The sequence below is a fragment of the Meles meles genome, chromosome 1, assembly GCF_922984935.1.
Source record: "Meles meles chromosome 1, mMelMel3.1 paternal haplotype, whole genome shotgun sequence".
Classification (NCBI taxonomy): Eukaryota; Metazoa; Chordata; class Mammalia; order Carnivora; family Mustelidae; genus Meles; species Meles meles.
Window position 1 is genome coordinate 98,183,013 of NC_060066.1, and position 26,357 is coordinate 98,209,369.

Genomic DNA, 26,357 nt, shown 5'->3' on the forward strand with positions numbered 1-26,357 from the left:
CTTCTAGGAATTTAGAGTGTTGCAAAATAGAGCTACCACGGCCACTTCTGTGCTGTGGCTTTATTTCCTGATTGACTAAATTATAAGGGTGAAGGTTCTTTGTGTTGCTAATTTGTGGGTTTATGGAGTCAAGCCTTGAAATACTAGAGATGAGGGGCACCTGGGTGGCTGAGTGGGTTAAGCCTCTGCCTTCGGCTCTGGTCATGATCTCAGGGTCCTGGGATCGAGTTTCGCATCAGGCCCTCTGCTCAGCAGGGAGCCTTCTTCCTCCTCCCTCTCTCTCTCTCTCTCTCTCTCTCTCTCTGCCTACTTGTGATCGCTCTCTGTCAAATAAATAAATAAAATCTTAAAAAAAATAGTAGAGATGATAGTAGGTAATTATTTGAGGGGAGTGGGAAAACTGAGCCACATGCGGGAGTCTTATAGAAACTTTTTTTTTTTTAATGAACACTTGATATATTCTTTTTTATCTTTCATAGGTACATGTTGTCTTTCAAATGATTGCTTGTATGGAAATCCTTGTGAAAGGCACAAAATATTTTATGCTACGAATTTAGCATTTCATTTTAACGAGGGAAGGTTAAAATCTAGGTTTTTCTACCTGTGGTTATTTGACCATAATTGTGTCCTTACTGATATTTCTCTGGATAGGTTTTGTTACTTCTAAGCCCCTTTCTCTCTACGCGTGTTTTATTTTGTTCAGCTAAAGCAAAGTGCAGACCATTTCCATAGGACTGCATAATAGTTGGGAGCTATCATTTGAATGTACAATTATAATCCTAATCACAGGAAATGTTCTGAAATTTCTGTTGAACCCTCATTTTTCTGTTACAACTTTTCATTTAATTGACGTAGTAAGAATATGGTTTTACCTTACCTTGGCACACCACACATTTAGTTGGTGGTATTTTAGTAGGGATTTAATTTCTGATTTTGTAACTGCTTATTAAATCACTTTATTCCAAACAGGAAATGATGGATATCAAGCAGTTCATTGATAAACTTCTACCTCCAGTTGATTGACATCACTAAGAGGCCTTGTGTAGAAGTGCACACCAGCATCATTGTAGTAGCGTATAAACCTTTTCCTGTGCCCAATCTTGAAACTTCTAATGTTTGCAGTGTTCAAATGTTTTGCAAATACCCACTAATGACACAGACTACGTAATACTCTCTCCTTGTGGGAAATATGGTCTTTTAAGTTTCTATACATGTATTTGTATAATAGGATTCAGAATATGCTAGTATTAAAATAGGTGAAGCAGCTAAACTTCTTTTTCCCAAATGTAATTCAGCAAAATAAAATACTCTAACCAGATTTTTTATTACATCATTTGACAATTATTAGTATGCTTAATGAAAACTTGTTCAGGTATAAATGAGCGGTTAAAATATAAATGATTTATGCATGCTGTGACTTAGTCTGTGGACTTACTCCAAAATTACTTAGTCACCATGCATTATCTGTATTTTTATAAATGTATTCATTATATACTTAATGATTGTAATACATAATAAGAATGAGGTATTACTACATTATTCCCAATAATAGAGATAATGCTTCTTCAGTAAAGAGTAATATTCCTCTGTTAAGTTGATGGCCCTTTTAATTTGGGGACCAGGCTTTATTTTCCCTGATACCATTTCTATTTAATATTTTTTTTTCCTCTCTAAAAATGTATTCTTTTTTTTTATCCTTCATAACAGACCAAATATTGCTTCCTTGTCATAGACATCTGCTGCCAGTACATGCTATAAAATTTGACATTTTGAATCACAGATTTGATGGTATTTAAAATGTATTTACTCTTACATAAAGAAACCTTTAAACTTTCTACACTTATTTCTTAAACTGTACCTTAGTCCACAGTTAGGCCTATATACTTACTAGAATCTTCAGTCTAGATAATGGGAATAATTCTGTGGTTGTATTTTTCTGTATCTGAAAGAATATGTAGGTCATATTCTAGTATGTCCTGAAATATTTAAGACAAAAACTAATTTCTAAGATGATTTGCTCTAAGATGATTCTCCATGAGCATAGTTTTAGTTTACTTGTTTTGTAGATACGTTTGAAACCAACTACTGTAGAAAATAAACAGTCTGTTAGAAAAATTTGCTTTATTTTTATCTGCCAATGAACTTATTTGAAAACTTCACTTTATTCAGGTGGGTTTGTTTAGTTAGTTTTTGTGCAAACATAAAAATAGCAATTACTTTTGATTTTAAGTAGTTGAATTTTTCAGATTATTGGTAAAGATTATTGGAGAACAAATTTATGGGTGATAAAGATTAATCACAACTCAATACATATGGTGTAGTTACAACAGTTTAATATGTAGCAAAAATGTATACTTGATATTTCTAAACTGTTGGTAATTTTTCTGCTGTATTCCAACTGACTAAAACAATGTTAGGAATGCATCTTTATAAATGGGTGCTAATTGATAATGGAAATAATTTAGTAATGAACTGTATAGAATGTTAATAATGAAGCCATATGTTTATGTCTGGATTTAAAAATTTTAAACAATCATTTAATAAGTCATTTTGCTTTGCCTTGAAGAATAAAAATTGTTGTTTTAGTTATACAAATCAGCAAGATCTAATTTATAGCAAGAAATATTCCGTTGAAATGTTGTGCTGTAATGTGGGAAAATGTAAATCTTTTTCATGGTTTCTACCAATGTGAAATAAAATTTAATTCTGAGTTTTTTGTGACTGCTTTCTCATACTATTTTTAATATTTAGGTTTGCCTTTGAATGGTTGTCTATACTGAAAGGGGGAAAATGTCAATGCAATCATAACATACATTAAAGAGAGAATTTTTGGTGATGGTATGGTTGATCTGGAATAGAACAAGGCATGAGAAAAGCTTCTCTTTTTACCCAATTTGAATAAGCTAAAAAAGTATTCCTAAATTCGGTTTTGTGTTTCTAACGTGTTTAAGAAGTTTTGTTTGCTGTTTCCAGGCCTCCTCCTCTCATGCAGTATTCATGAGATTTTTAAATTAGTGTCATGAGGCAGTATCTAAATTTTTTCTCCTCTTATTTCACGTTTGACTTCTAGCATTTCCGAATAAAGGAGTCCTTTCTGTCCCGTCTCTTAAGCAGTCCTTCACTTTCTGCTTCTGAGTACTTAAAATTGACCAGCTCATTTTTTTGTGAGGGAGCTTGTTCTGGTTTTGGATCACCCTGATGGTAAGGGATTTCTGTATACTAAAATATTGTATGCAACTTTCAGATTTCACAACAGCATCTTATTTCATATGGTAAACTTTTATTTTGTCATCCTTTCTCAACTCTTGTGTTCATAGTTAGATGTGGTCAGTATGGTATTGTTAATCTCTATTGACAGCATTAGTGTCTTATGTATATATAAATAATTGGGGAATTTGTCTACTATTGCAATCAGTGTTATGGGTGTTTTTAAAAGTAGGTACGTGATGAGCTCCTGGCTAGTTCAGCCAGAGAGCATGTGACTTTTGATCTTGAGGTGAGTTCAAGCCCCATGTTGGGCATAGAGTTTAATTTTTTAAAAAAAGGTAAAAGTAGATACATGACATATTTCCACCCTCTAACAACATACCACTTTATTTTGTAAAAATTACTAAAATATGAACAGTAATTTAAGTAGTTGAGATATTCTAGTCACTATACTAAACATTTTACATTATTAATGTAATCCTCACATCAACTTTATCTTTGTTTTATAGGAAAAACTGATAGCTAGAGGGATGAACTGTTTGCCTATACTTACAGAGCTATTATGTGTAACAGCCAGGATTCAGAGTGATGTGCCTGACTCCATGGTCTGCTACCTTGCTCTTTGCCCTTGTGAGGTAATTTAAATGCTGTAAACAAATAAAGAAACTTATTCCATATAATTCAGAATGCTTAGAAGTAACTAAACTAGGGTAAGAACTAGCTTACCATAAAGAAATTACAATCTCCCATAGAGAGAACTGAAAAAGAAACTAAAAACCCACATGGTATACCTAACTTTGGGGCTCAGAAAATAACTCACCGTCGTACAGCCAGGACCCTTAAGGGCTGCACTCTGTCCACAAAGTGAACTAGAAAAACATTCAGCCTCTTCAGGAAGGAAGAGAAAACTTAACCTAATTTGGCCAGAGCCCTGGATTAGAAGAGGGAGCTTTTCTCTCGGCAATGTTTAACTAGGATTTTATATTAATATATATTTGGATTTTGAATTTATACTATTTCTGTGGCCTGGAAAACAAGCTCATAAGTTAACATCAAGAATCTCCTTGAACTAGATCTGCCACTTGAGCACTTGGAAGAAGCAAGTTCTTCATGGACAGTGACATCCTCAATCTAGGCAGCATAAATTTAGTCTGCTGAGAGTGAGCTCAACTCCTCCCAAATTCAAACCATAGGAGGGAACAGTCTGCCTGCCATAGATGATACCAGGTGACACAAAAGCTAAAAATCATTAGACTCTTGGGAACTTTAAGAAACAAAGTATGAGGGGCACCTGGGTGGCTCAGTGGGTTAAGCCTCTGCCTTCAGCTCGGGTCATGATCTCAGGGTCCTGCGATCGAGCCCCACATGGGGCTCTCTGCTCAGTGGGGAGCCTGCTTCCCCTCCCCCATGCCTGCCTCTCTGCCTGCTTGTGATCCCTGTCTGTCAAATAAATGAATAAAAAAAACCTAAAAAAAAACAAAGTATGAGTGTTAAGCTGAGACCAAAGAATCAAGTGTAAACGCAGTATCAGAAATTGCAAATTGGAAAAAAGTTTTCTAGACGTGAAAAAGTCAAGTAAAAAATTTCAAATGAGAAGCATTATTTATGATAAAATATTTGAACTAATGCAGTGTGGAATTACAAAGCCCTGCAAAATAAACTATCATACATCTATATAATGGGATGCTGTACAGCTATAAAGAAGAAATGAGGGGGCACCTGGGTGGCTGAGTGGGTTAAAGCCTCTGCCTTCGGCTTGGGTCATGATCCCAGGGTCCTGGGATCAAGCCCCACATCGGGCTCTCTGCTCCGCGGGGAGCCTGCTTCCTCCTCTCTCTCTGCCTGCCTCTCTGCCTAGTTGTGATTTCTCTCTGTCAAATAAATAAAATATTTTTTAAAAAAAGAAGAAATGAGGATGCACTGTACTAATTTGGCAAGGATTCAGAATACATTATTGATGGGAAAATAGTGTCAAACTAAAAAGGGTGGAGGAAATAAGATCTATATTTGACTTGGTTAGAATTTACATTTGTAAAACCAAAATGCTAGAAGGATGTTAAGAATCCAATAAAAGTGGTTATAGAGTATGAATGGGGAAGGAATGAGATGGGTAAGGACTGAAGAGGAATTAGTCTGTTCTGAGTATCCTTTTTTTTTTGTATTTATTTATTTTTTATGGTAAAATAAAACAAAATTTACCATTTTAACTCTTGTGAATATATAGTTTCGGTATTAAGTATATCAGCATCATCCATCTCCACACTGTCAGTTCCCCAGACTGAACCCTCATACTCCTTATTGTTCAGATTTTGAATTGTGTTAATGTATGTCCTACACAAAATAAACGGATGAGTTAAACTGTCATATGGGACACAAAAGAATTGTGTCTGAAATGGTGTGTGAAAGTTCTAAGGAATTTTCTCAGGAGAAATCCTAGCAAGCAAAAGGAAGGGTAAGAAATTAGAAAAATAAAATTAAGAGGTCCAAAATAAAGTTTAAAGGAAGTTGCAGAAGAGAACAGAGTGAGAGAGAAGCAACATTTGAGGGTAAAATGGCTGAAATTTTTCCAGGAAGGGTAAGAAACCTCAGATTCAGGAAGCAAAATGATTTACTAACAGGATAAACTAAATCCCTAATGAGAAATTTCATTGTAGAAAATACAACTGACCACCATAGAAAAAGATCATAATAGCAGCTAGAAAGAGCCTACTTAAACTATCATATACAGTACACTTAAAAATAATGTCGGGTTGTCTGTGTGACTCATTAAGTGTCTGACTTCAGCTCAGGTCATGATCCCAGGGTCCTGGGATGAAGCTCGGCATCCGCCTCCCTGCTCCTTGGGATGCCTGCTTCTCCCTCTCCCATTCCCCCTGCTTGTGTTCCCTCTCTCGCTGTGTCTCTGTCAAATAAGTAAAATCTTTAAAAAAAAAATTTTTTTTTAAATAATAATGCCAGAGGGACACCTGGGTGGCTCAATCAGTTAAGCATCTGCCTTAGACTCAAGTCCCGCATTAGGCTCCCTGCCTAATGATATATATATGATATATATATATATAATGATATATAGATATATATGATAGTCTTTTAACAAATGGTACTGGGGCAATTGGATATCGATAGACCAAAAAAGTGAACATAAATCTCCTACTGTATACAGAAGTTAACTCTGTTTAATGAATTATGGATTTAAATGTCAAACATAAAACTATAAAAATTCTACAAGAAAACACAGGAGAAAATCTCGGGATGTAGGGCTTAAAGTGTGTTTTTTTTTTAATATTTTATTTATTTGACAGAGAAATCACAACTAGGCAGAGAGGCAGGCAGAGGGAGAGGAGGAAGCAGGCTCCCCGCGGAGCAGAGAGCCCGATGTGGGGCTCGATCCCAGGACCCTGAGATCATGACCTGAGCCGAAGGCAGAGGCTTTAACCCACTGAGCCACCCAGGCGCCCCAGGCTTAAAGTGTTTCTCAATAAGACACCGAAGTAAAGACACCTAAAAGAAAAAAATTTAATTGGACTTCATCAAAATTTAAAACATTTTTGCTCTTTCAAAGCCCCTGTTAAGAGGATGAAAAGAGGGGCACCTGGGTGGCTCAGTGGGTTAAAGCCGCTGCCTTCAGCTCGGGTCATGATCCCGGGGTCCTGGGATCGAGCCCCACATCGGGCTCTCTGCTCAGCAGGGAGTCTGCTTCCTCCTCTCTCTCTCTCTGCCTGCCTCTCTGCCTACTTGTGATCTCTCTGTCAAATAAATAAATAAAATCTTACAAAAAAAAAACATTATCTAAAAAGAGGATGAAAAGATAAGCTAAGACTGGGAGAAAATATCTCCACAAATCCACATGCACAGTTTGTACAATACATAAAAGAACTTTCAAAACTCAACAGCATTAAAACACACACACACACACACACACACACACACACACGGCAAAAAAAAAGACGAAGAGACGCTACCTAGATGGGAAATAACCACATGAAATATATTCAGCGTTACTAAACCATTAAGGAAAGATTAAAACCACAAAACCACAATGGGATCACTATATACCTATTAGAACAAATAAAATTTAAAAAGGCAATGGCAAATGCCAGTGATGATGCAGAGAACTCAAATCTCTCATACGTGGCTGGTGGGAATGTAAAGTGGCACAGCCACTTTGAAAATTTTGGTAGTTTCTTTAAAATCTATATATAATATCGTACGATCCAGCAGTTGTACTCTTGGGGATTTATGCCAGAGAAAGGAAAACTTACATCTACACAAAAACCCATACATGATTATTTATAGCAATTTTATTCATAATATCCAAAAAGTAGAAACAAAACTATGGCGCAACCATACCATTGAATACTACTTGGCAATAAAAAGAAATGAATTGGGGCGCCTGGGTGGCTCAGTGGATTAAGCCACTGCCTTCGGCTCGGGTCATGATCTCAGGGTCCTGGGATCGAGCCCCGCATCGGGCTCTCTGCTCCGCAAGGAGCCTGCTTCCTCCTCTCTCTCTACCTGCCTCTCTGCCTACTTGTGATCTCTCTCTCTGTCAAATAAATAAATAAAATCTTTAAAAAAAAAAAATGAATTACTGATGTACACAACAATTTTGCTGGATCTCAATGTCATTATGCTGAGTAAAAATGGCTAATCTTCAAAGGTCACATATGGTCTGATTTTATATGTTTGTCAAAATGACAAAATTATAGAAATGGAAAACAGATTAGTGAGTGGCAGGGATTAGAGATGATTGGGGAGAAGGTAGGAGCTATAACTATAAAGGGGCATCATGAATGAGATCTTCGCAGTGATGGAATACTTCTGTATCTTGATTGTGGTGGTAGTTATATGAATTGATACATGTGATAACATGAATATGCACACAGGAGTGCCAGTTTTTGGGTTTTGATATTGCATTATAATTATGAAAGGTGTAAGTATCTCTACAATTTCCTTTCAACCTGTGAATGTTTCAAAAGGTTGTTTTTTTTTTAATGTACAATGGTAGAGATGATAGAATTTGAACTATTCTATGGTTCGTTCCACTATTTTCTGAGAGTAGATAAGAAATAGTCCCTTTAGATTAGATATTTACAATGTAAAGTCAACTAAAAAAAACAAAATCAAAACCAAACAAACCCAAAAAAAAAAAACACATATGTAACTTCCAAACCAGGTGGGGGATGGGGATGAAATAAAGAAAGCTCAATTTAAAAGACAAGGTAGGAGGAAACATGCAAAATGTAGAACAAGATATTTCATGATATGATAGACACAAATCCAAAAATAATAGTAATTATAATTGTGAGTGGGCTAGATTTGCCAGTAATAAGACAAAAGTTATCATTTTGGACAAAGAATGACATGAAGCTACATCGTAACTACAGGAGATTCTGTTTAATTACAGACTGAACATAAAGGGATGGGGAAATGCAAGAAGCAAAAAAATATTCCCTAAAGTAAAGTAAAGTAAGCTGGCTTATCCTATATTAGTATGATGCAAAGTAAGTTTTGAGGCAATGAACACATGTCTGCACAAACACTTGTACATGGATGTTCATAGCATTATTATTCATAATATTCCAAATGCTCAAAGAACCTAGATGTCTGTCACTGATGAATGGATAACTGAAATGGGGCATATCCTTCTGATAGCGTATTTTGCAGCAATAAAAAGGAATGTTATAACGGGTGAATCCTGAAACATAATGCCAAGTGGTAGAAACCAGTTACTAATGACATCATATTGTATGATTTCTTTTATATGAAAAAACAGAATAGGCAAAACTGTTTTTAAAAATAGACTTTAGGGGCACCTGGGTGGCTCAGTGGGTTAAAGCCTTGGCCTTTGGCTCAGGTCATGATCCCGGAGTTCTGGGATGGAGCCCCACATGGGGCTCTCTGCTCAGCAGGAAGCCTGCTTCCCCTCCTCTCTCTCTGCCTGCCTCTACCTACTTGTGATCTCTGTCAAATAAATAAATAAAATCTTTAAAAAATAAAAAGACTTTAATGTAAAAGGAATTGTTAGGAATAAAAATAATCACTACATCACGATAAGAGTGGTAATTCTCCGGGGAGATATATTAATTTTTAACATGTATGTACCCAATATAGTCTCAAAGCAGGTAAAACAGAAATGACGGTGACATCAGTGAAAGAGGTGGGGGAGGGAATGCCAAAGTCCTGTGTCTCCACACAAATACCAAAAACAAACAAACAAAACAAAACCTGACCAAAACTGTCAGAATCCACTTTATGGATCTCTGGATAATAGTCAGAGTTTTCCACTAAGCAAGTGAATGCTTGAGAAAAACTTGATTGAAACCCAGTACAACATTGTTGTGTCATTTTAACTTACTCTTACTAAACCCCCCACTTCTAGGTCTTAAAGATGGAAGTCCATATTCCCAACATAGGTTCCAGATATTGGAAAAAACAAAGCAGATTTTTGTTTCCAAACAATTGTGGTTGACTCTTAGGTGGGTCCTTGAAGGACTAACACAAAGGCCTTTCCCCTCCTTTTTCTTTTTCTCTTTCTGTTTCTTTTCTTTTTTTTTTCCTGCCCTAACTCAGAACTCTCTCAGGTTGGAAAAATAGCTACATGGGGGTGATTCCCCCCCAAAATATTTAAATGCAAAGAAACCAGCCACTACCATAGTTGGGGCAAAAATAGATACACTGAAAAACCTGGGAAGAAAAGGCTAGGGAATGAAATGCCTTGGGGGAATAAAGACTTCGAAAAGCTTCCACATATTCTTGTAAGTCTAGAAGGCCATGTGCATGAATGGCCAGGGTGCATGTTTAAAAAGACCTGAGAATGCTCTAAGCGCTCATCTCTGGCTGATCTTGAAGCCCTGGGCAAGCAAGATATGAAAGTAAAGGCAAAGTTTTATGCTTCCCAGCTGAATATTGCAGGCATGCCCCAAGACACATGGAGCCCAGATGTAAGCACTGGGAGTTGTTGTTGTTTTGTCCCCAGGCACTGAAGGAAATCTCTGTGAAATCACCAGGTGGACAGTAAGCTAACAGAGACTTAGCGACCACTCATGACAATAAATTTAGTCTTTACCAAAAGGAGTCTAGAGAAGTCACTAAACCGAACACAATAACTGAACAACAAAAACCAAAACCTTCAACTAACAACAACGATGCTGATTTCCAAAGTTACATTATAATATAAAAAATGTTAAGTTTTCAACAAGAAACAAAGCATGCAAAGAAACGAGAAATTCTAGCCCATTCACATATACGATAAAGGAATGTTAACATAAACTGCCCCTGAAGATGTCCAGACGTTGGACTCACTAGACAAACACCTCAACTGCCTTAAATATGCTCAAAGAGCTAAAGTAAATAATGGACAAAGACTAAAAGAAACGAAGGTTTGTGGGGAGATGGGGTAACTGGGTGATGGGTATTAAGGAGGGCACTGGATGTTATAAGCAACTGATGAAGCAGTAAAGTGTATCATTGAAACTAATAATAAAATATGTGTTAATTGAATTTAAATAAAAAATTTTTAAGAAGAATCAGGATGGGGGAGGGAGTTAAGATGGTGGAGGAAGAGAGGACCCTAAATTTGTCTGGTCCCTGGAATTCAGCTAGATAGTTATCAAATCATTCTGAACAGGTGCAAAATAAATCAAAGATCTGAGAAAAGAGATGCTGCAATTCTACAAATAGAAAAGCGATCACTTTTTGGAAGGTAGGAGGTACAAGGACATGAATCAGGGGCAATATATTGGAGGATAACATCGGGAGGAGCCTGGTTAAGGAGGCTACCACAAAGTATTATAAACAGTGGAACACAAAATCAACTTTTATTTTTATTTTTTTAAAGATTTTATTTTTATTTATTTGACAGAGAGAGATCACAGGTAGACAGAGAGGCAGGCAGAGAGAAAGAGAGAGAGGGAAGCAGGCTCCCTGCTGAGCAGAGAGCCCGATGTGGGACTCGATCCCAGGACCCTGAGATCATGACCTGAGCCGAAGGCAGCGGCTTTAACCCACTAAGCCACCCAGGCGCCCCCAAAATCAACTTTTATTTTATTTATTTGTTTTTTTTTTTCTAAAGATTTATTTATTTGACAGAGAGAAATCACAAGAGAGGCAGGCAGAGAGAGAGGAAGGGAAGCAGGCTCTCCGCTGAGCAGAGAGCCCGATGCGGGACCCGATCCCAGGACCCCGAGATCATGACCTGAGCCGAAGGCAGCGGCTTTAACCCACTGAGCCACCCAGGCGCCCCCCAAAATCAACTTTTAAAAGTCTACTGGGGCAGGGACCTCCCTGGCTCAAAGGTGCTGAGGTGGCAAAGTGGGGCAGAATTCCAGGTGAGAGCATGGTCCAGGGTCTCTGAGGTCACAGGAAGAACGGGGCTGCCTGAGTGCAGCAGAGTTCGCAGGCATTGGAGAGGGAAACTGGCTGAAAATGTTCTAAGCACCAGCTTTCTGCTCGATGTTGCCATAAAATGTGAACTGCTGCACAGCTGGATGACCACTCTCTGGGCAGGGACCCAGGAAAAGGCAAAAGAGTGGTGAGACTCTTCCACCCACCCTGCTCATACTCCTGCTCTCACTCTCTCTCTCTCTCACTGTCACTCCACCCCCACCCCAGGAGGAGGTCAAGAGTTCGTATCACAGACGTCTGTAAAGTTTAGAGACTGGAAACTAGGTTGCATGCGTAAGATAAAAGTGCTGTCAAGACTATGGACTCTGAAAAACCACCTGAGGGTTTTGAAGGGGCGGGGGGTGGGAGGTTGGGGAACCAGGTGGTGGGTAATAGGGAGGGCACGTATTGCATGGAGCACTGGGTGTAGTGCAAAAATAATGAATACTGTTATGCTGAAAAAAAAAAAAAGTGCTGTCACAGGCTGGATGAACACAGAGTTTAGACAGAAATCAAGGAGACAAGAGTGATTGACTTCTTTTCTGTGAGGGCTCACTAAAGAGTGGGGGGCACAAACTTTCAGCACGGCAGCTAGAGATGGTGTGTTGCCATTTTCATCTTTTCAACATGTGCTGAAAGACTTCAGGGAGCAAAAGAGCACCACATAGTGTAATCCTGAGCCACTTACATGGAGCCTGGCCCTCCGGCAAGGGGAGTGCAATTCCCCCCGGGAACGGCATCAGAAAGGCAGCACAACAGGCCCCTCCCCAGGAAGACCAGCAGGAACATCTGGCTAATACCAACTTTACCGATCACACAAAACTGCAGAAGTCCAGGGCTAGGGGAAATCAGTATATAGCATGTGTGGTTTTTTCTTTAGTTTTTCAGATTTTTTTTTAGCTATCATTTTTTTCAATTCTTTTTAAATTTATATATATGTTACATATGTAGTTTATATGTATATATTTTATAATATAAATACATATATTTATGTATTATAAAATTATATTTATATGTATAAAATATATGTATTTATATATAAATATATAAAATAGGAGCGCCTGGGTGGCTCGGTGGGCTAAAGCCTCTGCCTTCAGCTCAGGTCATGATCCCAGGGTCCTGGGATCGAGCCCCCACGTCGGGCTCTCTGCTCAGCAGGAGGCCTGCTTCCTACTCTCTCTCTGCCTGCCTCTTTGCCTGTTTGTGATCTCTGTCTGTCAAATAAATAAATAAATCTTTTTAAAAAATATATATATATATAAATATATTTTATGTATGTATTTTATGTTTCCATTAGTTGTATTTTATTGTATTTTTGTATATACATGTTTTTCTTTCTTCCCCATTTTGAGATCTAGTTTCTTTTTTTTTTTTAAAGATTGTATTTATTTATTTGACAGTGAGGGGGAGAGAGAGTGAGAGCAGGAATATGAGAAGGGGGAGTGGAAGAGGAAAAGCAGTCTTCCTGCCAAGCAGGGAACCCAATACAGGGGCTCGATCCCAGCACCCTGGGATCATGACCCGAGCCAAAGGCAGACACTTAATGAATGAGTCATCCAGGCACCCCCAGATCTAGTTTAACAAACAGACAAAATACACCAAGGATCTGGTTTATTGTTTCATTCTGTTTTACTTTTTTTTAATTACTATTATCTGTTTTACTTCTTGTTTGATTTTTTCTTATTTTGTTTTGTTTCTGTTTTCTTCTGGTTTGTTTTTTTCTGGTGTTGTCATTTTTGTCTTTTCTCTCACTTTCTTTTATTCTTTTCTGGACATAAAGAGAAGACAGAGAAACTCACCCTAAAAGAAAGAACATGAGGAAGTACTCCCTGCCAGAGATTTAATCAATATGGATATAAGTAAGACGTTGGAACTAGAATTCAAAACAATGATTGTAAAGATACTAGCTGGGCTTGAAAAAAAGCATAGAAGACTCTAGAGAAACCCTTATTGTAGAAATAAAAGAACTAAAAATCTAATCAGGCCGAAGTTAAAAATGTTATTATTGAGATGCAGTAAGAAATGAGGCTCTAACAGCTGGGATAAATGAGGCAGAAGAGAAAGTCAGTGATATAGAAGACAAAATGATGGAGAATAAGGAAAGTGAGAAAAAGAGAGAAAAACAACTACTGGATTATGAAGGGAGACTTCAAAATCAGTGATACCATAAAGCAAAATAAAATTCAAGTAATAGGGGTCCCAGAAGATGAACAGAGAGAGGGGGGCAGAAGGTTTTTTGAACAAATGATAGCTGAGAACTTCCCTAATCTGGGGAAGAAAACAGGCATTCAAGTCCAGGAGAATCCCCCTTAAAATCAGTAAAAACAGGTCAGTACCCCAACGTATAATCGTGAAGCTTACAAATTTCAGAGATAAAGAGAAAAATAAATGAATAAAATCTTTAAAAAAAAATTCTTTCTCCCAGTCTGTGACTGAACTTTTCATTCTTAAGTGTCTTTTATTTTATTCTTTATTTTTAAAATGTTCTTTATTTATTTGACAGAGGGAGAGAGAGTGAGAGAGGGAATACAAGCAGAGGGACTAGGAGAGGAAGAAGCAGGCTTCCCGCTGAGCAGGGAGCCCAATGTGAGGCTCAATCTCAGGACCCTGGGATCATGACCTGAGCAGCAGGCAGATGCTTAACAAGTGAGTCATCCAGGTGCCTCACCAGCAAATAAACTGAACCAGTAATCAGAAATCTCCCAACAAGGGTGCCTGGGTGGCTCAGTTGGTTAGTTGTCCGTCTTTGGCTAGAGTCATGATCTCAGTGTCCTGGGACTGGACTGCATGTCAGTCTCCCTACTCAGCGAGGTGTCTGCTTCTATCTCTCCCTCTGCTTCTCACCCTGCTCTCTCCCTCTCTCTCTCTCAAATAAATAAAAATATTTCAAAAAATCTGCCAACAAACAAGAGTCCAGAGTCAAATGGCCTCCCAATGGAATTCTACCAAACATTTAAAGAAGAATTAATACCTATTCTTCTGAAACTATTTTAAAAAAATAGAAATGGGGGCACCTGGGTGGCTCAGTAGGTTAAAGCCTCTGCCTTCGGCTCAGATTATGATTCCAGGGTTCTGGGATCGAGCCCTGCATCAGGCTCTCTGCTCAGCGGGGAGCCTGCTTCCTCCTCTCTCTCTCTGCCTGCCTCTCTGCCTACTTGTGATCTCTGTCTGTCAAATAAATAAATAAAATCATTAAAAAATAGAAATGGAAGGAAAACTTCCAAAATCATTTTATGAGGCCAGCATAACCTTGATCCCAAAACCAGAAAAAGACCCCACTAAAATGGAGAAATACAGACCAATATCCTTGATGAACATGAATGCAAAAATTCTCACCAAGATACTATCTAATGGGATCCAACATTACATTAAAAAGATTGTTCACCGCGATCAAGTGGGATTTATTCCTAGACTGCAAGTGTGGTTCAACATCTGCAAATCAATTAATGCGATACACCACATTAATAAAAGAAAGGACAAGAACCATATGATCTTCTCAATAGATGCAAGAAAAAAAATTTGACAAAACACAGCATCCTTTCTTGATAAAAACTCTCTGCAGTGTAGGGATAGAAGGAACATACTTGAATATCATAAAAGCCATCTATGAAAAAAACACAGTGAATATCATCCTCAATGGTGAAAAAGTGAGAGTTTTTCCTTTAAGGTCAGGAACATGACAGGGATGTCCACTCTCACCACGTTGTTCAACAGTACTGGAAGTCCTAGCCTCAGCAATCAGACAACAAAAATAAATAAAAGGCATTCTAGTCGGCAAAGAAGTCAAACTTCCACTCTTCGCAGAAGACATGATACTTTATGTAGAAAACCCAAAAGGCTCCACCCCCAAATTGCTAGAACTCATACAGGAATTCAGCAAAGTGGTAGGATATAAAATCAATGCAGAGAAGTCAGTTGCATTTTTGTAAACTATGAGGCAGAAGAAGGAAAAATCAGGGAATTGATCCCATTTACAATTGCACCAAAACTCGCAAGACACCCAGGAAGAAACCTAACCAAAGACATAAAGCATCTGTACTCTGAAAAGTATAATACACTTATGAAAGGAATTGAAGGAGACACAAGGAAATGGACAAACGTTCCATGCTCATGGATTGGAAAAACAAATATTGTTAAAATGTCTATGCTACCCAAAGTAATCTTCACATTCAATGCAATCCTTATCAAAATGCCATCAGCATTTTTTCACAAAGCTGAAACAAACAATTCTAAAATTTCTATGGATCCACAAAAGACCCCAAAGAGTGAAAGTAAAGTTGAAAAAGAAAGCCAAAGCTGTAGGCATTACAGTTCTGGACTTCAAGCTGGATTACAGAGCTGTAATCATCAAGACAGTATGATACTGGCACGAAAACTGACACATAGATAACTGGAATAGAATAGAGACCCCAGAAATGGATCCTCAACTCTACAGGCAACTAATCTTTGGCAAAGCAAGAAAGAATATCCAACAGAAAAAAATACAGTCTCTTCCACAAATGGTCTTTGGAAAATTGGACGGCCATATGCAGAAGAATGAAACTGGACCACTTTCTTACACCAAACACAAAAATAAACTCAAAATGGATGAAAGACCTAAATGTGAGATAGGAATCCATCAAAATCCTAGAGGAGCACACAGGCAGCAATTTCTTTGACCTCAGCTGCAGCAACTTCTAGCTAGACACATCTCCAAAGGCAACAGAAACAAAAGCAAGCATGAACCATTAAGGACTTCATCAGGACAAAAAGTTTTTCCACGGCAAAGGAAAGAGTCAACAAAATGAAAAGGTAACCTACAGAATAGGAGGAGGTATTTTGCAGATGTCTTATCAGATAAAGGATTGGTAATCAAAATCTTTAAAGAACTTATCAAACCCGACACCCAAAAAACAAAAGATCTAATCATAAAATGGGCAGAAGACACAAATAGACAGTTCTCAAGAAAGACACACAAATGGCCAACAGACACATGAAAAAATGCTCAACATCACTCATCATCAGGGAAATACAAACGAAAACCACAATGAGATACCACCTCACACTGGTCAGAATGGCTAAAATTAACAACTTGGGAAACAACCGAGTTGGCAAGGATGTGGGGAAAGGAGAACCCTCTTGCACTATTTGTGGGATGAAAACTGGTATAACCACTCTGGAAAACAGCATGGAGTTTCCTCAAAAAGTTAAAAATGGAGCTACCATACCACCTAGCCATTAGCACTACTAGGTATTTATGCAATGGATACAAGCATAATGATTTGAAGGGACACATGCCCCCCCCCCAATGTTTATAACAGCAATGTTCACAATAACGAAACTATGGAAAGAGCCCAGATGTCCCTTGACAGATGAATGGATAAAGAAGATGTGTTATATATACACAAAGGAATATTACTCAGCCATCCAAAAGAATGAAATCTTGCCATTTGCAAAGACGCGGATGAAACTAGAGGATATTATGCTAAGTGAAATAAGTCAGTCAGAGAAAGAGAAATATAAGATTTCATTTATATGTGGAATTTGAGAAATAAAATAGATGAATATAGGGGAAGGGAAGGAAAAATAAAATGAGATGAAAACAGAGGGAGACAGATCATAAGAGACTCTTAACTAGAGAAAAGAAACAGGGTTGCTGGAAGGGAGGTAGGTGAGGGGATCGGGTAACTCGGTGATGTGCATTAAAGAGGGCACTTGATGGAATGAGCACTGGGTTTATATGCAACTGATGAATCACTGAACTCTACTTCTGAAAGTAATAATACACTATATGTTAATTAAATTGAATTTAAATTAAAAAATTTAAAAAAGAAACCAGGAGAACAATATCTCAATATGAGTAGAGAGTGTCAACAAATAAAGAGATAAAAGTTATGAAAGGTTACCGAATAGATTTCTGAAACCAAAAGAACAATAATTGAAATGAAATTTCACTACAAGGAATCTACTAAATTGGAGCAGTTAGAAGAATCAGTAGACTTGAATTTAGGACAATTGAAATTAGCTGGTCTGAGAAGCAGAAAAAAAGAATAAGGAAAAAGAAACAGAGTCTAAGTAATTTGTGGAAAACTATTAAGTGTACCAACATATACATGATGGGAGTCCTAGAAGAAGAAAAGAGAGCCAGAAGGAATCCATGAAGGAATGAATGGCAACTTCCTCCACCCCTGGCACCCACCAAATTTAATGGAAGTTAAGAATTTGTACATCCAAGAAGCTTCATGAACTCCAAGTAGAATAAACTCAAAAGACATACACATTCAGCCAGCTGAAATCAAACTGTCAAAAGACAGAATTTTGAACGCATCAAGAATAAAGCAACTCAAAAAAAAAAAAAAAAAAAAAAGAATGAAGCAACTCATCATGTCCACATTTCCTCAATAAGATTAACAGCCAATTTCTCAGCACAAATTATGGAGGCCAGAAAGCAGTAGGATTTTATACTTAAAATATTGAAAGAAAAAATTTCAATGAACAATTCTTTTTCTGTTTTTAAAGATTTTATTTATTTATTTGAGAGAGAGAGAGAGAGAGAGAGAAAAGGAACACAAGCAAAGGGAGTGTGAGAGGGAAAAGCAGGTTTCCCTTGAGCAGGGAGCCAGATAAGGGGCTCAATTCCAGGACCCTGGGATCATGACCTGAGCTGAAGGTAGACACTTAATGACTGAGCCACCCAGGCGCCCCTCAATGAACAATTCTATCTAGCAAAACAATTCTTCAAAATGGAATAACTAAAACATTCACATAAACAAAAGCTAAGGCAGTTCGATGCCAGTATACTTCCTTGATAAAGGAAGTCCTTCAGGCTGAAATGAAAGGACATTAGACAGTAACCTGAAGCCATATGAAGAAATAAAGAACACCAGTTAAGGTACTTACTTAGGTTAATCTAAATGCCCATATTATTGTAATTTTGGCTTGTGACTTCTCTTTCTTTTCTACCTCATTTAAAAGACATGCATAAAATATTAAGTATAAGTCTATGTTACTAGGAATACATTTTGTAAAGATTTAATTTGTGAGAACTGCATAAAGGGGGAAGGACAGAGTTGTATAGTAGGAAAGCATTTGTATACTATTGAGGATGAGTTGGGGTTATTAAAAAGAGAATGCTATAATTTTAAAATGTTAATTGTACTTTCAGAGATCATGAAGTTGGGCAGATCCTGGCCAGGCCGAGGATATTGGATCTCACTGTCCTTTTAGCTCCTCCACCCTTCTTTGGATTAGAAAAGGGAGAATGGAGTAAAAATGGTATACTAGAAGAAATCAATCACAGAAGAAGGCTGGAATGGAGAAACTGAGGAAAAAAAGGCATAAGATATAGGAAAAAAGTAACAAAATGGCAGAAGTATGTCCTTAACTAATAATTATCTTTAAAGGATTAAATTATTCAATTTATGAATAATTGAATTTAATAATGATTGAACAATAATTTGAATAAAAAATTACAAAAATCAGAATATCTCAATATCAGAAGAAAGTATCAACAATAAAGAGATAAAAATTATAATAAGTTAACAAAATAGATATCTGGAGCTGGAAAAACAGTAATTGAAATGAAAATTCACTGTAGTTGAATTGCTCCATTCTCACTTCCTTTTTTGCTCATTTTAAGTTATTTTCTTAGTGGTTACTCTCGGGATTACAATTAACTTTTTATCAATCCATTTTATTGAGGGGCTTCTGGGGAAGCATTAAAGGAATACACTCCATGACCAAATGAGATTTACGTCAGGAGTTCAAGAATGGTTCACTATAAATAAATCATGCAATGTTAATACAATGAAGGAAACATCTGATGTGATCATGTCAACTGACACAAAACAACGTTTGACAAAATTTAATAACCATTCAAGACAGAAATGCTCAACAAACTACTGTGTTCGACTTTCTGAGTCAGGAAACAAACCAGATTGGGTCTCCGTTCTTGAGGAGCTTACAAACAATTTGTCTTTTAAAAAGGGGACGCTTAAAAAAAAAAAAAAAAAAAAAGGGACGCTTAAAGCGATCAAATCCGTATCATAAAGATTTAGGGAGACTGAGGCAGTGCTGATTTTCACTGTAGCCGCCTCCCACAGAAAAAGGGCTCGGGATGTGACTGCCCTTTTTTTTTTTTCCTTTAAGATTTTATTTATTTATTTGACAGACGGAAAACACACGTAGGCAGAGAAGCGCGCAGAGAGGGGGAAGCAGGCTCCCTGCTCACCAGAGAGCCGGACAGGGGGGCTCGATTCCAGAACGCTGGGATCATAACCTGAGCCGAAGGCAGAGGCTTTAAACCACTGAGCCCACCCAGGCGCCCCATGCCTTTTTTAAAAGCCTTTTAAAAAATTTATTTATTTGACAGAGATCACAAGTAGGCAGAAAGGCAGGCAGAGAGAGAGGGGGAAACAGGCTCCCCGTGGAGCAGAGAGCCGATGTGGGGCTCGATCCCAGGACCCCGAGATCCTGACCCAAGCCGAAGACAGAAGCTTTAACCCATAAACCGCCCAAGCGCCCCGACTTCACTGCCTTTAAAGACCGTCACGGTTTCGCTCCCCAAAACCGCCTCGCTTCAGAGATTGGTGTGTCTCCGAGATTCTGAAGCTCACCCTGGGCGGAGACTGGGCCGGAGGCGCACGCGCGGCAAAACTCGGCCCCGCCTCCTACAGACTTTTACAAAGGCCTGGCGGGAAGCCCAGCCACTGGGTTTGCGAATCAACTCGTTGACAGCGCCTCGGTCGACGCGGGTCTGGCGGGTGCCTTGGCGCGCGGCTTCCCAGCGATCTGCTGTCGATTGTCAGTACCTCCTGCACGGTCGCGCGGAGCTCGATTGGCGCTGTCTGCGGGGGCGGAGTCGCTTTGCTGCCACCGCCGCCGCTACCGCGGGCTCGGTTTCTGAGGAAGGGCTTAGGCCCAGGCCTGCTGTGGTGGGCTCGCCCAGCGCCTGGGCTCTCGTCCTGCCGTCCCCTCAGCTCCAACTTCGCCCACTTCCCGAACCAAACGGGCTGGGCGCGGGAAGACTTGCGGGAACCATGGAGGACGAAGTGGTCCGCATTGCCAAGAAGATGGACAAGATGGTGCAGAAGAAGAACGCGGTGAGCGAAGCGGGTGGCGCGGGCCGGCCGGGAGGCCGGGCGGCTGGCCGGCGCCGGACGCGTCAGGTTTCGGGCTGGGCTCGCTGGAGTTCCCGGCCCGCCCATGCGGGCCCTCTCCGCGCGGGAAGCCGGCGTGGACCGTGCCCGCGTCCTGTGGAGGGCGTCGGGGAGAAGGTAGCGCGGCCTGCGGCGGCCGGCGTTACCACCGGTTCTTGGTACTTCCAAGTGTCTCGTTGTTAGTACAGCGTAGTAAACCTAAGAGGGCATTCTCTTACTTTAAACTCGAGGAATTGATTGACTCGCTAATTACCTCTTCAATTTGGCTTAAGAATTGAAGAGTGTAGAAAGCCCTTCACAGTTTGAAAGAATTTGTTCTTTTCCATGATCGCTGCCTAACAACTAGAAATAACATCACGTAGAGGTTTGTGATATGTTTTAGACATCAAACTGGTAAGTTAAATTTTTTGGATTTTTTTCGAAGAATGGTAAACACTCTATGTATCTCGTCTCCGCTACAGGTTTGTTTAGCAATTAAAAAGGTAGAGAGTATGCTAGTGCGCTTGGCAAGTCGCTAATAAACGTTTTTAAAAACTAGATGTTGTCAGGTGCTAGTATGTAAAGAGCTAAGATTAAAACACACACTAAGGTGTACTGGTAGATGCATTTGGCCAGATGTCATTGCTGTGTACTCCAAGTGGTTTATAGTTAATACCAGTGGCATTATCTTGTTATTGATAAAGTGTTTATATAAACATGTTCTCTTTGTGGTTTATGTTCTGCATTTTTGTCTACCAGTGTGTGCTACCAGTGTGGTTCAGAGTCAACTGTTTTCCGTTGCAGCTTCATGATTGTTTTCATCTGAATTTGTGCCATGCTGCTCAGTACGTTTTCAGTATCAGCCTACCTGAAATAACTTACTCCTATCTATGAAGTAAATTAAGTATCAAACTAATGTGAAGGAGAAAAGGGATGCTCTGATTTGTACAGCGCTTTAAAATTAAAAAGCATATGTGCAAATTTCTTTTGAGACTCACAACACAGCCATTATCGTGTACCCATTTTGCAGAATAAGAAACTGAGAGAGAGGGGCGCCTGGGTGGCTCAGTGGGTTAAAGCCTCTGCCTTCAGCTCGGGTCATGATCCCAGGGTCCTGGGATCGAGCCCCATATCGGGCTCTCTGCTCTGCGGGGAGCCTGCTTCCTCCTCTGTCTCTCTGCCTGCCTCTCTGCCTAGTTGTGATTTCTCTCTCTGTCAAATAAAATATTAAAAAAAAAAAAAAAGAAACTGAGAGAGATTAAGTAGTTCACCCACTTAAATTAAGTACTGTGCAATTTGGATTAAGCCAAGACCCAGGTTTTCTACTGGACAGCATTCCAAAGCAGAAAGTAGTGTAAAACAGTGAACTTTTAAGATTTTTTACATAGTCTGTTCCTCTTTTCTTTAACAGGTGCATTGCTTAGCATGTAATTTCATACTCTGTTAATCTGTATTTGCAATTTTGGCCTTTATAAAGTATTTCCTGTTTGTTTTCTGTTCCAGACATTACCTTTGCCATTTATTTTTCTCATTGATATAGCCCAGTGCAAGTGATGAGATCTGATTATTTGATAGGCTGAACATTTCTGTTATTTTGTTTAAACTGGGAAGTTTTTTTTCTTTACCTGGAGACATCCCTAGATTCACACAGTAGAACCTCTGAGGGAAAAAGGGCTTTTGTTGGGTCATTTTTTTTCTCTAACTCAGGCTATAATGTGTATCCATTAATCATATAATGCATTAGCTGTTTGTTCCTTTCCTTGTAATAGGTGTTTCCTAAAAATGAGTAATTCCCTAGTGGATAAGTATGGAGAAGACCAGTTTGTATTTATTTGCGGTTCTCAAGGTATAAAGGAATAATGATGAGTATGGGGAGAATGAGGATAAACTCCACAGATACTCCTCAAATCTCATTTTTCTGATAGTTCAAAACTTGACCAATTAGGAAACTTGTCCCTCAAAAAGAAAGATAAAATTGACTGGCTCTTTTATGTTTTTTTCTTCTCCCTTTTCCTGTATATCTTACAGAAATTCAAATTGGCAAATGAAATAAAGAGAAAGGGAAGTGGTCTGAATGACCCTCCTCCCTCTTTGCCCTCCAAAGCACATCAACCCACAAATAGCTTTTTAAGAGGTCAGTAATTTCACAGAGGTTGTTCTGGGGGTTGTAGGATCATGGTAGATTTGTTTCTCCCTCCGTGTGTGTGTGTATTTCCCAGATTTTCTCTGTGAGCTTTTAAAAATATTTTTATACTATGAAAAAGTAAACTTTCCTTGAAAAATTGTAGTTTTCCTCTTGAATTGGCAAGTTTAGGTGCTGTTATTAGATATTTTGTTTAATAAAGCATAGGTGTCACATTTAAGTAATAATAAAAACAGCTACCATTCATTGAACTATTACTCTGAGCCAGGCATTCAGCTGAGTACTTATGCCTGGGACAGTTTTACATAATAAGTAATACCCCATTCTAAAAATAAGGAAATTATTTGGAAAGTTAAGTGAATTGTCCTAAGCCAAATAGCTAGAAAGGGGGCAGATGAAGACCTGAAGCTAAATCTGTTTTGCTCAAAGTACTACTCTTTTCAGGTGCAGTGCCTCTTTAGAAGGCCCTTTTTTTTGAACCTTGTATGGGTACAGTTAGGTGAATATAAGACCAGGAAGTAAGGGTATTTGCCGTTCTTGGGGAAGCAGCTTGCCCTAAATATCCAGTCAGTATCCTGACCCTAGAACTATCCAGAATGTTGCACCATGTGTATACTTGGTCTTAAACAGTATTAGCAGTTCATAAGTGTATACTCTGAGGCCTTGATGAACCACATAAGTTAGTTCCAAATTTTCAAGTATTAACTGCTTTTTAGGTAATTTTAACTTTTTTTTTTTAATGTCATTTTGACTTAATGTCAGTAAGCAAGTCTGACTCCTAATTTGAATTCAAATCTTGGCTCTTCTGAACTTTTAACAGTGTGATCTTAGGCAAGTTTCTTAACATCTCTAAAACCATTTTAGGTTGTTTTTTTTGGTTTGTTTTTGTGTGTGTGTGTGTGTGTTTGGTTGGTTGGTTTTTTGGGTAGTAAACTAGAGATAATATAGTAAAGATTAGGTGAATTAAAAATCTTGAGTCCTTAAGATATGGTAAGGGCTAAAAAACCTTGTATATTGTTTTTGTAAAGGATTTATTACATGACTTTAGAGGAGTAAGGTAGCTTAGAATTTTCAGATTCATAGATTTTGTCAGTGGTGTTGAGCTTTGTTTTTTCTTCATTGAAGGCTCAGGGTTGAGTAGAATTAAATTGTTGGGAGAGAAATTGAACTTAGATGTTAGAAATACTAGGAACTGGGATACTTGGAATGTGTGAATTTCTAACTCTTATACCTGGGTTGAAGAAAAAAACTTTGGTTTTCATATCAGGGTTAGATTAATTAGTATATATTAAGATTTAGAATGACTACACAGTTTTTTAAATAGCCTTATTGAAATACACAATACAGTTCTCCCTTTTAAAGTGTACAATATAGTGGTTGTTAGTATATTCACAGATTTGTATAGCTATCACCACACTATCTAATTTAGGAACACTTTCATAACTCCAGAAAAGAAACCTGTACCCATTAAGTAGTCACCATATATCTGTCCCGTTACCCCCCCCCCGCCCCCCCCCAGCCAAAATGTTTTCTGTCTCTGTGAATTTACTATTTTAGACATTTCATATAAATGGAATCATACAATATGTTTTCTTTTGTAACAGATCTCTTTCACTTAGTGTTTTCAGGATTCATCTATGTTACAGCAGGTATCAGTTCTTCATTCCTTTGTATTACTGAACAGCACTAATGCACTGGTGAGGGTATCTTGCATTTTGTTTATTTGTCATTTGATGGACATTTTGGGCTGTTTCCATTTTTTGATTATTATGAATAATGCTGCTTAGAATATTCTTGTGCAGGTGTTTGTGTAGACATTTTTTTTTCTCTTGGATATATACCTAGGAGTGGAATTGCTAGGTTGTATGATAACTGTGTTTAACTTTTTGAGGAATTGCCAAACTGTTTTCCAAAGTTGCTGCACGATTTTACATTCTTACCAGCAATGGATGAGGGTTACCACATCTTCATCAACACTTGTTATTTTGTCTTTTATGATTATAGCCATCACAGTGGGTGTGAAGAGGTAGCTCATTGTGATTTTGATTTCCATTTCTCTGATGACTGATGATGGTGAATGTTTTTCATTTTTTGCTGGCTATTTCTGAATGTTGGAGAAATGTTTGTTTAGATCCTTTGCCCATTTTTAAATTTTTATTTATTTTTAAAAGATTTTATTTATTCATTTGGCAGGCAGAGATCACAAGCAGGCAGAGAGGCAGGCAGAGAGAGAGGGGGAAGCAGGCTCCCCGCTCAGCAGAGAGCCTGATGTGGGGCTCCATCCCAGGACCCTGGGACCATGACCTGAGCAGAAGGCAGAGGCTTTAACCCACTGAGCCACCCAGGCGCCCCTCCTTTGCCCTTTTTTTTTTTTAAATTTTTTTTTAAGATTTTATTTATTTGACAGAAAGAAACACAGTGAGAGAGGGAACACAAGCAGATGGAATGGGAGAAGGAGAAGCAGGCCTCCCACGGAGCAGGTCGCTCCAATGCGGGGCTTGAACCCAGGACCCCGGGATCATGACCTGAGCCAAAGGCAGACGCTTAATGACTGAGCCCCCCAGGCGCCCATCCCTTGCCCATTTTTAAACTGAGTATTTGTATTATTGAATTGTAAGAATTCTTTATATTCTGAATACTAGACTCTTATCAGAGACAGGATTTGTATATATTGTCTCCCATTCTGTGGGTTATCTTTTTACTCTCTTTGATAGTGTCTTTTGAAGTTCAAAAGCTTTCATTTTTTATGAAGTCAAATTTATGTATTTTTCCTTTCATTGTCCTTTTGGTTGAGAATAACTACAAATTTGAGATGACATAGTAAAATTATAATTACTAGTTTATAGTGATGTTACTGAGCCATAATAAAAATATTTACAGTGTTTCCTTTTCTTTTTTTAGATTTTCTTTTTTTTTTTTATTTTATTTATTTGACAGACAGAGATCTCAAGTAGTTGGAGAGGCAGGCAGAGAGAGAGAGAGGAGGAAGCAGGCTCCCCGCTGAGCAGAGAGCCCGATGTGGGGCTCGATCCCAGGACCCTGGGACCATGACCCGAGCCGAAGGCAGAGGCTTAAGCCACTGAGCCACCCAGGTGCCCCAGATTTTCTTTTTTTTTTAAAAAGAGTTTATTTATTTATTTGACAGACAGAGATCACAAGTAGGCAGAGAGGCAGGCAGAGAGTGAGAGGAAAGCAGGCTCCCCACTGAGCAGAGAGCCCGATGTGGGGCTCAATCCCACGACCCTGAGATCATGACCTGAGCGGAAGGCAGAGGCCTTAACCCACTGAGCCACCCAGGTGCCCTTAAGATTTTCTTCATGAGAGAGAGAGTGGGCACAAGCAGGGGAAGCAGGAGGGAGAGCGAGAAGCTGGCTCCCAGCTGAGCAGAGAGTCCAACATGGGGCTTGATCCCCTGGCTCTGGGATCATGACCTGAGCCAAAGGCGACGCTTAACCGACTGAGCCACCCAGGTATCTCTGGAGCTTTTATTTTAAAAATACATTCATACA

General features: G+C 38.7%; 2 protein-coding genes across 3 annotated transcripts in view; both read left to right on the forward strand.

The window, feature by feature from the left end:
- The window catches only part of LYPLA1 (lysophospholipase 1), a 40,487-nt gene extending 37,766 nt beyond the window's left edge, over positions 1-2,721 (forward strand). For both annotated transcript variants that reach the window (XM_046027415.1, XM_046027424.1), the window contains exon 9: positions 970-2,721. In XM_046027415.1, coding sequence (XP_045883371.1) covers positions 970-1,023 — 54 coding nt within the window. In that variant the 3' untranslated portion in view covers positions 1,024-2,721. The remainder of the gene's footprint in view (positions 1-969) is intronic.
- Positions 2,722-20,306: 17,585 nt separating this feature from the next.
- The window catches only part of TCEA1 (transcription elongation factor A1), a 43,785-nt gene continuing 37,734 nt past the window's right edge, over positions 20,307-26,357 (forward strand). The window contains exon 1 of the mRNA XM_046022134.1: positions 20,307-20,669. Coding sequence (XP_045878090.1) covers positions 20,607-20,669 — 63 coding nt within the window. The 5' untranslated portion in view covers positions 20,307-20,606. The remainder of the gene's footprint in view (positions 20,670-26,357) is intronic.